Source organism: Oryctolagus cuniculus, chromosome 6, assembly GCF_964237555.1.
Source record: "Oryctolagus cuniculus chromosome 6, mOryCun1.1, whole genome shotgun sequence".
NCBI lineage: Eukaryota > Metazoa > Chordata > Mammalia > Lagomorpha > Leporidae > Oryctolagus > Oryctolagus cuniculus.
The window spans coordinates 166,156,712-166,170,625 of NC_091437.1; the positions used below are offsets into that span (position 1 = coordinate 166,156,712).

At 65.9% G+C, this 13,914-nt stretch overlaps 1 protein-coding gene across 1 annotated transcript in view; it reads left to right on the top strand.

Moving 5' to 3' along the window:
• Positions 1-10,915, top strand: part of DENND3 (DENN domain containing 3) — a 45,710-nt gene extending 34,795 nt beyond the window's left edge. The window contains exons 16-23 of the mRNA XM_070075867.1: positions 665-794; positions 2,401-2,508; positions 3,420-3,559; positions 4,982-5,142; positions 6,166-6,299; positions 7,521-7,639; positions 7,720-7,857; positions 8,194-10,915. Coding sequence (XP_069931968.1) covers positions 665-794; positions 2,401-2,508; positions 3,420-3,559; positions 4,982-5,142; positions 6,166-6,299; positions 7,521-7,639; positions 7,720-7,857; positions 8,194-8,394 — 1,131 coding nt within the window. The 3' untranslated portion in view covers positions 8,395-10,915. The remainder of the gene's footprint in view (positions 1-664; positions 795-2,400; positions 2,509-3,419; positions 3,560-4,981; positions 5,143-6,165; positions 6,300-7,520; positions 7,640-7,719; positions 7,858-8,193) is intronic.
• The last annotated feature ends 2,999 nt before the right edge of the window (positions 10,916-13,914 follow it).

The window sequence follows — 13,914 nt, forward strand, 5'->3', positions numbered from 1 at the left end:
GTGTGCTCTGGGTTGAGGAGCAGCGGGGGCCTCGCGGCACTGGGGGAAACGGGCCCAGAGCGGGCGGTGGCCATGGGGGCCCCACCCGGCCTCCCCAACCCTCACCACGCCCCCCTCCTGGCGGCGCCCAGCGATGGGGGCAGGGTGGTCTGGGCTCGCCTTGCCTCCCCTAGGCTTCTGGGGACTTGAGGCCAGCGGTGCGGCTTTCCCAGTCACCAGGGGCCCTGTGCCCGGGTGACGGGGGGAGGGGCGGGGGACGAGGCTTTCCCAGTCATGAGTGCCCGGGTGACGGGAGGAGGGGCGGGGGAAGAGGCCCACGTCCAGGTGGCACAAGAGGAAGTCCTCAGGACACAGGCAGAGCGTGACCAGGGAGCCCTGTGGTTATGAAAGACAGGAGGGCCAGTGACCGTGGCTGCCACGTGCCTGTGGCTTAGGCCACACAGACGCCCGGGGGCTGGCTGAGCTGTGCAGTGAGGGTGGCGTGGAGCGTGGCCACGCCTGTTTGGCGACACTGCTCCCACAGCAGAGCCATGCGCTGTGCGGGGCCCACAGCCCAGCCTCCTAGAGCATGTTCGCCGACCCTGGCGCGGCCGTCCCTCGCAGGGCGGCACGTCCGCACGCGCCCCTCTGTGCCCGCTGACCCCACCCGCGCCACCTCCCGCAGGACCCGCAGTACATCCAGCAGGCGCTGACCAACGTGCTGCTGATGGACGCCGTGGTGGGCACGCTGCAGTCACCCAAGGCCCTCGACGCCGCCTCCAAGCTGTCCTACTTCGACAAGATGAAGAACGAGAGTAAGACCCGGGGCCGCCCGCGTGTGCGCTGCCTGCCTGTGCACGCGTGTCTCACGGGGTCCTGTGTGCACGAACACGTGTGTGACGTGATTGTGGAGAACACGTGTCTCACGGGATCTTGTGTGCCATGTATGAACACGTGTCTCACGGGATCTTGCATGAACGTGTGTCTCGCGTGACCGCGTGTGAGTGCTGTGCTCATGGGCCTCACGCGATGTGAGGGGCTGACCGCTGTTTAACCAGAGCCATGCCCAGCTGCCCTGTTTTTCTGATTTCCTGATTGATCTCTGAACTCCACCCACTGTTCTCGTCGGGGGGCCGCCGTGCCTCGGCCCCCGCCTGCCCACACCCAGCTCGGGGTGGATGCCGCCTTGCTCAGGAAGGTGGTGGCCGTGACTCGTGGTGGCTGTGACTCAGTGGCAAGCAGTGGAGGGGGCTCTGTGGGAGGCGCGGGGCCTGGGGCCTGGGGTCTGGGGCCTGGAGTCTGGGGCCTGGGGTCTGGGGCCTGGGGCCTGGGGCCTGGTGCCTGGTGCCTGGGGCCGCCAGCAGCATCCGCCCGGCCTGCGGCGTGGCCGGCTTCCCAGGCAGGAACTGTCCAGTCTCCTTGCACGCGGAAGCCACAGGAGGAGGGGTCTCTACCATCGTGGCGGCATCGCCCTGCTCCCCAGCTGTTGGGACGGGGATGGAACGGAAGTGGAGAAGGCAGAGGGCCCTGTGTTGCCGGGACGGCCTGCACCCGCCACCGTGATCACCTAGCGTACGGTCTGCACGTAGGTGACGTGGCGCGTGCGGTTGATCCGCGTCAGCAGGACGAGCCTCGTGGTGCGTGGGTGGGTTCTGCCGGGGTGTCGGCAGCCACCGCGCCGGGAGGTTTCTCGCGTGCCACTGTTAAAGGGTACCGCTTCCTGGCGGCTCGGGCGTGGACTTGAGCACGCCCCCCGCACTGCTGTCTCTGGAGAGGCGCGTTCCGGGCACGCCACGGGGACAGGACCCAGGCGCGCCGGGCTTCTCATGGTAGCTGAGTCGCAGTGGGGTGTGTGCGTGGGGTCCTTCCCACAGCTGTGAACAGCCCCTCATTGGCAGGAGGGCCTGGGTGGCGTCTCCCTGTGGACGCTGGCTGTCCTGCCTCTCGGGGCATGGAGGGCCTGGGTGGCGTCTCCCTGTGGACGCTGGCTGTCCTGCCTCTCGGGGCATGGAGGGCCTGGGTGGCGTCTCCCTGTGGACGCTGGCTGTCCTGCCTCTCGGGGCATGGCTAGCACATTCTAGAACATCGTCCCAGGGCTGGGAAGAGCACGCCTCCGTGGTGACCGGGCTCACCGGACAGCGTGCAGGGGGAGCAGCAGCTGTCGCGCTCCCAGGGAGCGGCCCCCGAGGGCGGTGGGCAGCTGTGTGTGCATGTGTGCGTGTGTGCGTGTGCGTGTGTGTGTGTCGGGGGTCCCGGGAGACTCCATGGGGGGGGCTCTCCAGTCTGGTGGGAACACCGCCCGCCCTCACACGGAGCAGCCTTGCAGGTCGTGAATTGTCCCCAAGACTCCGTGCTGGAGAAGCCGGGTGTGTGAGGCCGCGGGGTGGCGCCATGACCCCGGGTGTCGCGCTTGCTTTGCAGTGCCCATGGCGGTCCCGAAGACCACGTCGGAGACGCTGAAGCACAAGATAAACCCGTCGGCCGGGGAGACCTTGCCGCGCGCCGTGGACGTGCTGCTGTACACGCCAGGTCAGCGCCCTGCCTCCCGGCTGTGCACGCGGGGCCTGGGCGGCCGGGGGCTGCACGCGGCATGGCGGCGCCGGGTGTTCCCCACCCTGGGGGCAGCAGTCTGAGCTGACCCCGCTCCGTGGAGTTGGCCGTGTATTGACTGCAGCCGTGGCTCAGCCCACGGGAGAGGGAGCTGGGGCCGGCACCCAGGCTCGGCGTCGCAGCCCGGAGCCCTGGTCCTTGGGTCCCGCGGCGGCTGCTCTCTCGCCCGCCCCTGTCATGGCGCTAACGGGTCTGCACCTTACCACGGGGACACACGCGCCGCCTTTGCTATCCTGAGGGCTGCGAGAATTTTTGTTTTTTAAAAAGACTCATTTATGCATTTGAAAGCAGAGTGACAGAGAAAAAGGGAGAGACAGAGAGATCCTCCATCCTCTGGTTCACTCCCCAAATGGCCACAACGGTTGCCGCCAGGCCAGGTGGAGGCCAGGAGCCAGGAGCTCCATCCAGGTCACCCTCGTGGGTGCAGGGGCCCAGGCACTCAGGCCGTCTTCCACAGCTTTCCCAGGCCCATGAGCTGGGAGCAGGGAGCTGGGAGCAGCCCAGCCCCTGCCTGTGTCACGTCTCCCACACCCCAAGAGTGGCGCTAGCGAGCTTGGGGAGCCTACCACGCTCCTGCTGGGTGTGGACGTGGCTGGGGCACGGGGGCCCCTGGCTGCCGCCTGCTCTCCAGCCACACCCCTTCCTGTGCCATCTGCCCCCCCACCCCTCCCCCTGCCTGAACTCGCGCCCCAGCAGGGCGGCGTGGGGCTGTGCTCGCCCCGCAACCCCCGGCACCCGGCGCGGTGGGGCTTGGCGAATCCCTAGTGCCCAGCTGGGCTGCGGTGGCCTGTGGGCTTCCTCACACGCCCGGGCTTGCTGTCCCCGCTCAGGGCACCTCGACCCCGCGGAGAAGGTGGAAGACGCTCACCCCAAGCTGTGGTGCGCCCTGAACGAAGGAAAGGTGATCGTGTTCGACGCCTCCTCCTGGACCATCCACCAGCACTGCTTCAAAGTGGGCTCCTCCACGCTGGTGAGCGGGCGCGCGAGCCCGGGGGATCGGCTGCGCGCTGGCCTCTCGCGGTTTTACGGCATTCGAAAGGCCAGCCCTGGAGGTCTTCACCCGCTGGGTCACTCCCCAGACTCCCCAGACGGCTGGAGCCTGGGGCTCCGTCCAGGTCTCCCATGTGGGGGCCCAAGCACTTGGGCCATCTTCCGCTGCTTTCCCAGGCGCAGCAGGGGGTTGGGTCGTAAGTGGAGCAGCCGGGACTTGAACCTGCATCTGTGTGGGATGCTGGCGGAGCAGGCAGCGGCCTTACCTGCTACGCCACAGCACCGGCCCCAAACGAATCAGTTTTTGTGAGCGCTTCCTGCTGCCCTAGATAATGGGCTGGGCTGCACCGACAGCTGCTGTACCTGGTCTCAGCAGCCTCGTGGGCCGTGACGCTCTCGCGGGAGGCTGCTTCCGTGTGCAACCAGCCGCGTCTCTCCCGTCCTCGTCACACGCTGCACACGTGTGGGTGAAGACAGGCGAGGTCGTCCTAACACTGAGAGCAAAGCAGCATAGGCTCGGTGCCCGCTGCCCAGGTTCGAGCCCTGGCTCTGCTCCCACTTCCGGCGCCCGCTCATGTGCACCCTGGGAGGCAGGAGGAGGTGCCCCACACACTCCCAGCCCTGCCAACCGCAGGGGCCCTGGATGGGGTGGCTGGCGCCTGGCACAGGTGTGCAGGCCAGCGTAGCTGTCCCCACGCCCGTGTGGCTTTTCTAAGTCCCCAGGGTTTTCATCCTTATTTCAAAAAGTCTGAACATTGGGGCCGGCATTGTGCCCATAGCTGTGCGCCGATCCGAGTCCCGGCCACCCCACGTCCGCTCCCGCTCCCTGCTCACGCACCTGGGAAGCCAGCAGAGGACGGCCCAGGTGCTTGGGCCCTGCCTCCCACCCGCAGCCACACTGCAGCCATCTGGGGGGCAGGGAGTCCGTGGGTGGAAGATCACCGCCTCTCTCTGCCTTTCAAAAATAAACAAGTACGTCAACCTTGAAAATCAAGCCCTGGCTGGCCCCCAGCGCAGTCCCGCGGGCAGAGCCTGGGCGCTCTGCTGTCCACACATAGTGCATCCCGGTGTGTGCAGACCGGCTGCTGCTCGGGTCTACTCGTAACTCCTCAAAATAAATATTCGCGGTGCTGCCCCGGGGGGTGCATGGACACGCGTGTGCACGGGGCGGCACATGCACGAGGCCGTGGCGTGCACACGTGTTCTCAGTGGGCGTTCCTGTTGCTGGGGACACTGCTATTGGGATGACCCCGGGCACGGTGCTGGATGAACCGGCCGCGCACCTGTTCCGGCCGCTGGCTGTGCAGTCCTGGCCGACTCCACGGCGTGCGCCGGGTCAGTGATCCTCGCCCGGGTGCGCCGAGGCTGCGCCCGTCTCACCCTCCCCTCTCGACCTCGCCAGAACTGCATGGTGATGGCGGAGCAGAACCAGGTGTGGCTCGGCTCGGCGGACGCGGTCATCTACATCATCAACGTGCACAGCATGTCTTGCAACAAGCAGCTCACGGACCACCGCGCCAGCGTCACAGCTCTGGCCGTGCAGGAGGGCATGGCGGCGCCCAGGTGCGTGGCTGGGTGGGCACTTCCAGCCCCACCGAGGGGAGAGGGAGGCCCTCTCCCACGTGCCCACTTGGCGTCCCTGCCGCCAGCCCCGCCCTACACAGGACCGAGCCGTCCTGGACCTGAGGTGTCAGGCCCTTGTCCACGCTGGGCGGCGCGGGCCTCTGGCTGGGCTGGATTCCAGGCCTCTGCCCGCAAGCTCTCGGCTCATCCCTGGAGAAGCCACGAAGGTCACTCCACCCCGCTAGTCCTGCCTAGCCTGCTGTGCCAGCCCGGCCCTGGCGTCCAGCAGTGGGCCCTCTGCGTCTGTCCCCAGGGCTGTGGGACGAGCACAGATCAGGGCGCTCAGAGCAGGGACGCACGCGGGGCCGGGGCCTGGGAGCGGCAGGTGGGGTGCAGCGCTCCTGCGGACCTGGATGGGGGTTCCCGACCCTCTGTTCTTGCACATGCTGCCCGGCTGCAGGCCCAGCCTCCCCTGCCCCTCACGTGGACTTGGTGGCCCCTCTGAGATTGCAGCTCCAGGCCAGCGCGGGCTGAGGTCTCCGGGCAGAGGCCACCAGCAAATCTGGTTTCTGGGACAGAATTCTGCCCCCAGCCCTGCTGGCTGCACTCTGGGTCCTTCCCCGCCCTAGGGGTCCAGCGTGCCCCGCTCCCGGGGTCCCGTGTCCCGCAGCGGGGGACGAGCCAGGAGGCCCCTCCCTGGCCCTTACCCGTGTCAGTCACGTGGGAGCCCGGGGGCGGGCCTCAGGGGATTGGGTGCCGCTGAGCAGAGCCCTGTCCCCTGCAGTGCCATGGAGGCCCAGTGCGTCTGCCCCCCAGGTTACAGGCCTCAGGGTGGGCGGGGGTCCCCTGCAGCCCACAGAGCTGCACTGTCAGCCACGTGGGCAGCCCGAAGCCCCTGTGCTGGGGGGTTCCATCCCACACTGCAGCGAGCCGAGCCAGCGAGCCTGCTCTTGCCCCCGGGACCCCGTGTTGCTGGCCAGGAACAGTGTCCCCGGGGCTGACTGTGTGTGTCTGGCTCTCCAGTGAGGTCTACTCCTGCAGCGTGGACGGGACAGTCCTGGCGTGGAACGTGAGCACGCTGCGGGTGACCAGCCGCTTCCAGCTGCCGTGCGGGGGCCTCACGGCCATGCAGCTGCACGGTGGCTGCTTGTGGTGCTGTAAGTGCTGGGCCCCGCCCCGCCCGCTCTGCGCCCAGGCCCCTCTGCCCACGGCCTGCTGCCTCCTCCACTCCCTCCCCCAGGGACGCCCTGTCACCTGCACTGTCACCCCGGGGCCACGGGCGGGGCGGGCACTTGGCCTGGGGCCCTGGTGTGTTTCTGAACCCCAAGGCACGGGGGCTGCCTACGCTCTGCAGGCTCCTAGGCGTGTGCTGGATGACCACGTGACCGTCGCGAGTGCTGTCCTCGCCACAGAAGCCCGTTTCGCACACAGTAAAAGGCGCGAGTGCTGCGTGTCGGCAGACGTGGGCCCTGCGTCCTGGAGCCGAGTTTGCCTCCCCCACGGCGTCCCCGGCTGCGCTCCCGCGTCTGGCTGTCCCCAGCCACAGGGGTGGTTTCGGGCAGCGCTGATGCGAGAGCCCCCTGTGTGGGCAGTCCTGGCCTGCGTGGAGCCGCCAGCCGGGGTTCCACGGCGGCCGCCCTGTTGCACGCCCCCGCCGGCAGGCGCAGTCTCATGGCGCTTGTTCGCCGTGGCTGCGACTCCCGTGGCCTTGGCTGTGCTGGCCGGCGGCACCGAGCGTCCCTCTGCACCTGTTCTCTGTCTCTGGAGGAACGGCCCCTCGGCCCGCTGACTCCACGCGGCTGCTGGTGTCCCCGGGCGGGAGAGCTTGTTTTCCCACTGTTCCTGTCCTTTTCTTTAAAGAGATCAGTTCGTTTTTAGAGATTAATTCAGAGGGGCCGGCGCTGTGGCTCAGTGGTTAAGTCTCCGTCTGCAGTGCCAGCATCCCATATGGGCACTGGTTCGAGTCCCGGCTGCTCCACTTTGATCCAGCTCCCTGCTAATGCACCCGGGAAAGCAGTGGAGGATGGGCCAAGTGCCTGGGTCCCTGCACCCTCGTGGGAGACCCAGATGAAGCTCCTGGCTTCAGATAGGCCCAGCTCTGGCCGTTGAGGTCATTTGGGGAGTGAACCAGTGGATGGAAGATCTCTCTCCCTGCTTCTCAAATAAATCTGAATAAAAGGTAGTCAGAGTCAGATGGCCACGAGCTCCCTCTGGGTCTCCCACATGGGTGGCAGGGACCCGAGCACTCGGCCGTCTGCTGCTGCTTTCCCAGGCCAGTAGCAGGGAGCTGGATCGAAGTGGCGCAGCCGGGACTGGAACCGTCCCTTCCCCGGCGTCACGGCCGCCGGCCCCTCATGCGGGCTCCTGGGTCCCCGCAGGCACAGGCAGCAGCATCGTGGCTGTGACGACCACCGGCTTCGTGCAGCAGGAGCTGAGGATCGATGAGATCTGCCAAGAGATGAGCACCTCCTTCCTGGGCTTCCAGCTGCTCCCCGAGGTACCCTGCTGTGTGCGTGTGAGCGCGTGCCCGGGGCCCCGGCGGCCACCCGGCGGCCTGCATGGTGACTTGCCTTGCAGCAGCAGCAGCTGTGGGCGGCCTGTGCGGGGCGCAGCGAGGTTTACGTCTGCAGCCTGGAGGACCTGACCCAGCCCCCCGAGAGGATCCCCCTGCAGGACTGCAGTGAGGTCCGCTGCATGATCAGGGTGAAGCGGCAGGTAAGCCCCCCCCCCCAAACCCCGGCGGTGCCTCGAGGCTGGGCGGTCCCTGGAGCTGGGAAGCCCACTCAGGGGCGGCTAGGGCGGCCAGGGCCAGGGCTGGCTCCTCCCTGTGGCTCAGCAGGAGGGATCCTGGCTCTGCCCCGCCTTTCTGGGTGGCTGCGCGGGCTCTGAGCCTCGGGGCTGGGGCAGCTCTGGGGACTTGTCCTGCCCAGGCCTCACCGAGCCTTCTCGCCCGTTAGCTCCGGGCCCAGGGGCTGCTCCTCACGCACGTGGGCGGGGCCTGGCTGTCTCCCTGGCTGGCTGATGCTTTCCCTCCGCGTTTCTCTCCCGCAGGTCTGGGTGGGGGGCAGCGGCCAGTCGCAAGGCAAAACCAAGGGGAAAATCTACGTGGTCAGCGCCGAGCGGAGGGCGGTGGAGAAGGAGCTGGTGGCGCACGCCGACGCCGTGCGGACCCTGTGCTCGGCCGAGGACAGGTACGTGCTGAGCGGCTCCGGGCCTGAGGAGGGCAAGATCGCCATCTGGAAGGTGGAGTAGGCGCCAGGACGCCGAGGAGACCAGGGCCCGAGGCCCGCCAGGTGCCGTTCCCCCCGGGGCTCTTCTCGGACCAGGAGCTGCACTGCCTGTGTGACGACCTCTGTGCCGTATAGAAGGTTCCAGAACCAGGGAACCAGGGACCAGCGAAGGAGCCAGCGATGTGGCCAAGCCACGCGCGACCCGGGGCCCCCGCGCCTCGGATTTTGCCTCCACTCGAAACACTCGTCCTCGTCCTCCATCGGACTTGGGGTCGGGGCCATGGTGAACCGGGGGTGCTGTGGCCTTGCACTGACTTCCTGCCCCCCGAGGCCACTTCCTGGTCCCACAGGGCTGCCGGGGGGAGGGGACCACACTGGGGTCGGCTTTGTGAGGCCAGGGGTGGGGCCGGCCCAGGCACCTGCTGTTTCCTTTTTCACTTTTCAACGTGCGTGGACTGCCTTGGTGTGTGACTGCTGGAGACGCCGGCTGCAGGTGACTAAGCGTGCGCCCCCCAAAGCAGCCCCGTGTGCCTTGCTGCCGAGCGGCGACAGCTCCACGCTCAGTGTCTCACGAGCGGGGTTTGGGCTGTGACTGCGGACATGCACGGGGTGCCCGTGGTCGGCCGTTGCCAGCGGCCTCTGCCCGGGGGACTCGGCTGTCGCCCTGCCACGGCCGGCTCCCACCGAAGGGCTCGGGGGCTGCAGGTCCCCGGCCAGGTCCGCCCCCAGCCATCCATCATGGACCAGAACCTTGCTCACGGGAGGAGGTGGAGACCGGGAGGCCTGGCCAGCAGCCAAAGGCAGGAACCGTACCACTGTGAACGCGCGGGGGCGCTCAGGGAGCGTCTTCCGGACAGGTTCCGGAGTGCGTCCGTGACGGGCCACAGGCGAGCAGGTGCCTTCCACTGCGGGTGACGCGCTGACACCGACCGGCAGCCCAGGGCCACGTCACGCCTGCTCCGCGGGAATCCCAATTCAGGGCCGGCGTGGTGACGGCTGAGATGTCACTCGACAGAGACTGGGGCGGAGCCGTGGGCCAGCCGAGGCAGCTCACGCGTGCCAGTCTTGCCGGGGCCCTGTCGACGGGAAAGGGGAACCGGCACCTTCGTCTTCCGTCTGTGCTTCGGCGAGGCTGCGCTGATTCGCGTGGGAGGTGCCGGGAGGAGCTGGATTCGCTCACCAGACCCAGATGCCTGCCCTGCCTCAGCGTCGCCGGATTAAACTGGAGCAGACGTGTGGATCGGGAGCCGGGATCCGGCGCGTGCTAGTGCAGTTTTGGGTCTCCAGCTGTGTTTCAAGAAGACGGCTTGCCTTGGGGCGGGCCGTGCCGGTCGGGAGCTCCCGCAGGTGCCCCGCGTGCAGCGAGAATCGCCTGGTACCCTGGGTGCAGCTCGGATGGCGGCACTGGGGACTTGGTGTCCGCTGCCAGGTGCCCCTGGGGAGACGCCGGGGCTCTGCCCCCGAGTGGCCGGGAGGGCACTGCCTGGCTCTGCAGCTGCTGGCAGGCCCCACGGCTGTGCTCCGGCTGGCGCTGCAGCACGAGCCTGGGTGTGCCTGGGACTGCAGCAGCCTTGGAGCAGGGAGGCGCCCTGGCTCCTGAGCAAGGCAGGAGGAGAAGGACCAGGTGGCAGCCCTGGGGGTGCCAGGGCTGGGGTGGAGACGCCGAGGGCACCAGGACAGCACTGCTGCGCATGAGCCCGGGCTCCCACGGTGGTGGTGGCGCCAGCCCATCGTGCACAGGAGGCCACATGGTCCCTGGTCGCGGCACAGGCGGCGTGTGTCCGGCCAGCACGGCCATCTTCCCTGGCAGGAGCTCGGGTGCGGCCATGCTGTCAGCTGAACTGGGGCTTGGGGAGGGAGGCCGAGGCCCGCAGTCTCAGAGGTGACCCGGGCCGGGGCAGGCGTGCGCGCCCCGCTCACCGGCGAGGGACAGGAGTGAATCACGAGGGCCGAGGGCCGGCCACCACTGCTGTGGCTCTGCGGGTTCCCCAGGTCGGCCGGGGGGAGGCTCCGATGAGAGGGAGCTGAGCGTCACCAGTATCCCACGTGGTGGCTGCAAAATGCTGAAGTCAGACCACACCGGCAGAAGCAGGAACAAAAAGCGGGTTTAAATACAAGTAGCAGGATGGCCGACTTCTCTCCCCCTGCCTGCCGTTCATTACCAAGTGTACAGCAGGTCCCTGTGAGCGTCTCTCGGTGATGTTAGTGTCGTGTGTTCTGTACCTGTGTCTGTCAGTAATGGTAACGTATCAAGTGTTCTGTAGCTGTGAGCATGGTAGACGTGAGTGTGTCCTGTACTCTGTGCCTATGAGCGTCTGTAACACGCTTCTGCATCACGTGCTGTCCCTGTGTGCGTCGGCAGTAATGAGCTAGGTGTGTACAACTACTTCACTGTGGAATGAACTTCACACGCACACGGCCCACACGGCAGTGGAAAGGCCCGACCGTCACACGGGCCTGAGAGCTTGCGGGAAAATGTACTTTGAGAACCTGTTCATGGATTTCACACGTTTTTGCACCAAAATAAACAGCTTTTAATCCCACTTACCCAGAGTTTTTTGATGTACAGTTATGTCATCTACTGGAGATGCATTTTATTTTATTAAGATTTTTAATTATTTGACAGGTAGAGTTATAGACAGAGACAGAAAGGTTTTCCTTCCATTGGTTCACCCTCCAATGGCCGCTGCAGCCGGCGCACTGCGCTGATCCGATGGCAGGAGCCAGGTGCTTCTCCTGGTCTCCCATGGGGTGCAGGGCCCAAGCACTTGGGCCATCCTCCACTGCACTCCCTGGCCACAGCAGAGAGCTGGCCTGGAAGAGGGGCAACCGGGACAGAATCCAGCGCCCCGACCGGGACTAGAACCCGGGGTGCCGGGGCCGCAGGCGGAGGATTAGCCTATTGAGCTGCAGCACTGGCAAAATAATCTCTTTTAAAAAAGATTTTTACTTACATATTTGAGAGGTAGAGTTAGAGAGAGAGAGAGGTCTTCCATCTGCAGTTCACTGCCCAAATAGCCACAGCGACCAGCACTGCGCTGATCAGGAGCCAGGAGCCTCCTCCAGGTCTCCCACGTGGGTGCAGGGGCCCAAGCACTAGCAGGGGGCTGGATCGGAAGCGGAGCAGCCGGGACATGAACCGGCGCCCATATGGGATGGCAGCGCTGCAGACAGAGGCTTAGCCACAGTGCCACAGTGCTGGCCCCTAAAAAAAAATTAGTTATCTACATTTCCCTCCTAAGCACGTGGACCACAGCTTCTTTAATCTACACTTGGTAAAGGGAGGAGACCCGGCAAAGCCAGGGGTGGGTTCTGGGACGGCCTGGTCCTCGCTCCCGGCTCATCGGGAGGCAGAGGGGGAGGGGGCACAGGAGGGTGCAAAGTGTACATTTCTTTAAAAAACAAGTTTGTGAAACCGACACAGGAAGCAACAGAGACTTCCGACAAAATCTGCCCAGAGAAGCTTCCAGAACCAGCTGCCTCACGACGGCAGAGTTCCACCGACACTCGAGGAGAGGACGGTCCCGGCCGCTTCGTAGCCCTGCCGCCGCCCTGCCCCAGGCCCCGGGGAAGTGACTCGGACCGCACCCTCGGCAGGAGCGCGTGCCCGGTGCGGAATTCCTGCACAGAACGCCCCATTGCACACGGTCGGTCAATGTCCTGAGTGGGGGGCTGGAGACGGGAACCTAACAGTCCATTGCGAGCGGGCGGCGCCGCGGGGTTCCAGGCCTGACGCTCACCCTGGGAGGAGCAGGTGGCCCGGGGCCTGGGCCCCTGCCGCTCTGGGGAGACCCAGCGTGGGCGCCAAGCTCCTGGCTTCGGCCTCAGCGATCCACCTGTGGCTGTCGTGGGCATTTGGGGCGTGAACTCACAGATGGAAGATCCTCCCCCCTCCCACCTTTTAAATAAATAAAATTGTTTAAAAACTTAAAGGTTGATAACTGCTGGGTGCAGCTGCACAGCGTCTGACAATTCTGTGCTCACAGATGGGTGTGAAGTCCAAGTCCTAGAAATACGTACGGGGGCCTCTGTGTAACCCTGGCTGGTCGACCAGTTGTTTTCAAAAGAGAGCCCAAAGACAAGGCTCTAGCTGCACGTTAGCATGAGAACTGCGTGGTTATCATTCATTTGCTGCAGCCCTGAGAGTCTGATGCAGTCACTCCTTAAATAAAAACAAAAAATGATGCATTAGACCTCATCAAAACATAGAAGGGACTGGTGCTGTGGCGTAGTGGGTAAAGCCGCTGCCTGCAGTGCCAGCATCCCACGGCCACTGGTTCTAGTCCCGGCTGCTCCACTTCCTACCCAGCTCTCTGCTGTGGCCTGGGAAAGCAGTAAAAGATGGCCCAAGTCCTTGGGCCCCTGCACCCAAGTGGGAGACCTGGAGGAAGCTCCTGGCTCCTGGCTTCGGATCAGCGCAGCTCCGGCCGTTGCGGCCATCTGGGGAGTGAACCAGCGGATGGAAGATCTCTCTCTGCCTTTCAAATAAATCAATCTTAAAGTACAATTAGTAAAGAGAAACCATAACCCGTGATGCTTGGGATATTATATCTGAAAAAAGACTTTTACCCAGAAAAGTACAGAGAGCTCGTCTGAAAACGGGCCAGGGCCCTGTGCGACGCAGCCACACGGGTGTCCTCGGTCATTGGGGGCACCTGCAGTGCCTGCGCTCCCCTGGGGCTCACGGAGGGTCCAGCACCTGCGCTCCCCTGGGGCTCACGGAGGGTCCGGCACCTGCACTCCCCTGGGGCTCACGGAGGGTCCAGCGCCTGCGCTCCCCTGGGGCTCAGAGGGTCCAGCGCCTGCGCTCCCCTGGGGCTCATGGAGGGTCCGGCACCTGCGCTCCCCTGGGGCTCACGGAGGGTCCAGCACCTGCACTCCCCTGGGGCTCACGGAGGGTCCAGCGCCTGCGCTCCCCTGGGGCTCAGAGGGTCCAGCGCCTGCGCTCCCCTGGGGCTCATGGAGGGTCCGGCACCTGCGCTCCCCTGGGGCTCACGGAGGGTCCAGCGCCCACGCTCCCCTGGGGCTCAGAGGGTCCAGCGCCTGCGCTCCCCTGGGGCTCACGGAGGGTCCAGCGCCTGCGCTCCCCTGGGGCTCACAGCTGAGCACCTGCGCTCCCCTGGGGCTCATGGAGGGTCCGGCACCTGCGCTCCCCTGGGGCTCACGGAGGGTCCAGCACCTGCGCTCCCCTGGGGCTCACGGACTGGCAGAGCGGGGCTCATGGCCGGATGACTGAGGGCCTGGACTCACCTGGGGCTCACGGACGCCGAGCACCTGCGCTCCCCTGGGGCTCATGGACAGCCAAGGGCGAGGTAATAAGGACTGGGGGAGGGCTCCGCGGCCTCGTGCACACACCTGCCCCATGGCCCAGAGCAACGAAATGAAAACCCGTGCACGGAACGCAGTTGACCCTGGGACTAGCCCCGACCCCCAGGGAGGGCGTGCCTCGGTGTGCGCATGCGTGTACCTGTGCACACAGGCACGTGTGCGCGTGAGCACCGTGCCCAGCCCCAGCAGCCAGGCACAGGGGCTGCGCTGGCGA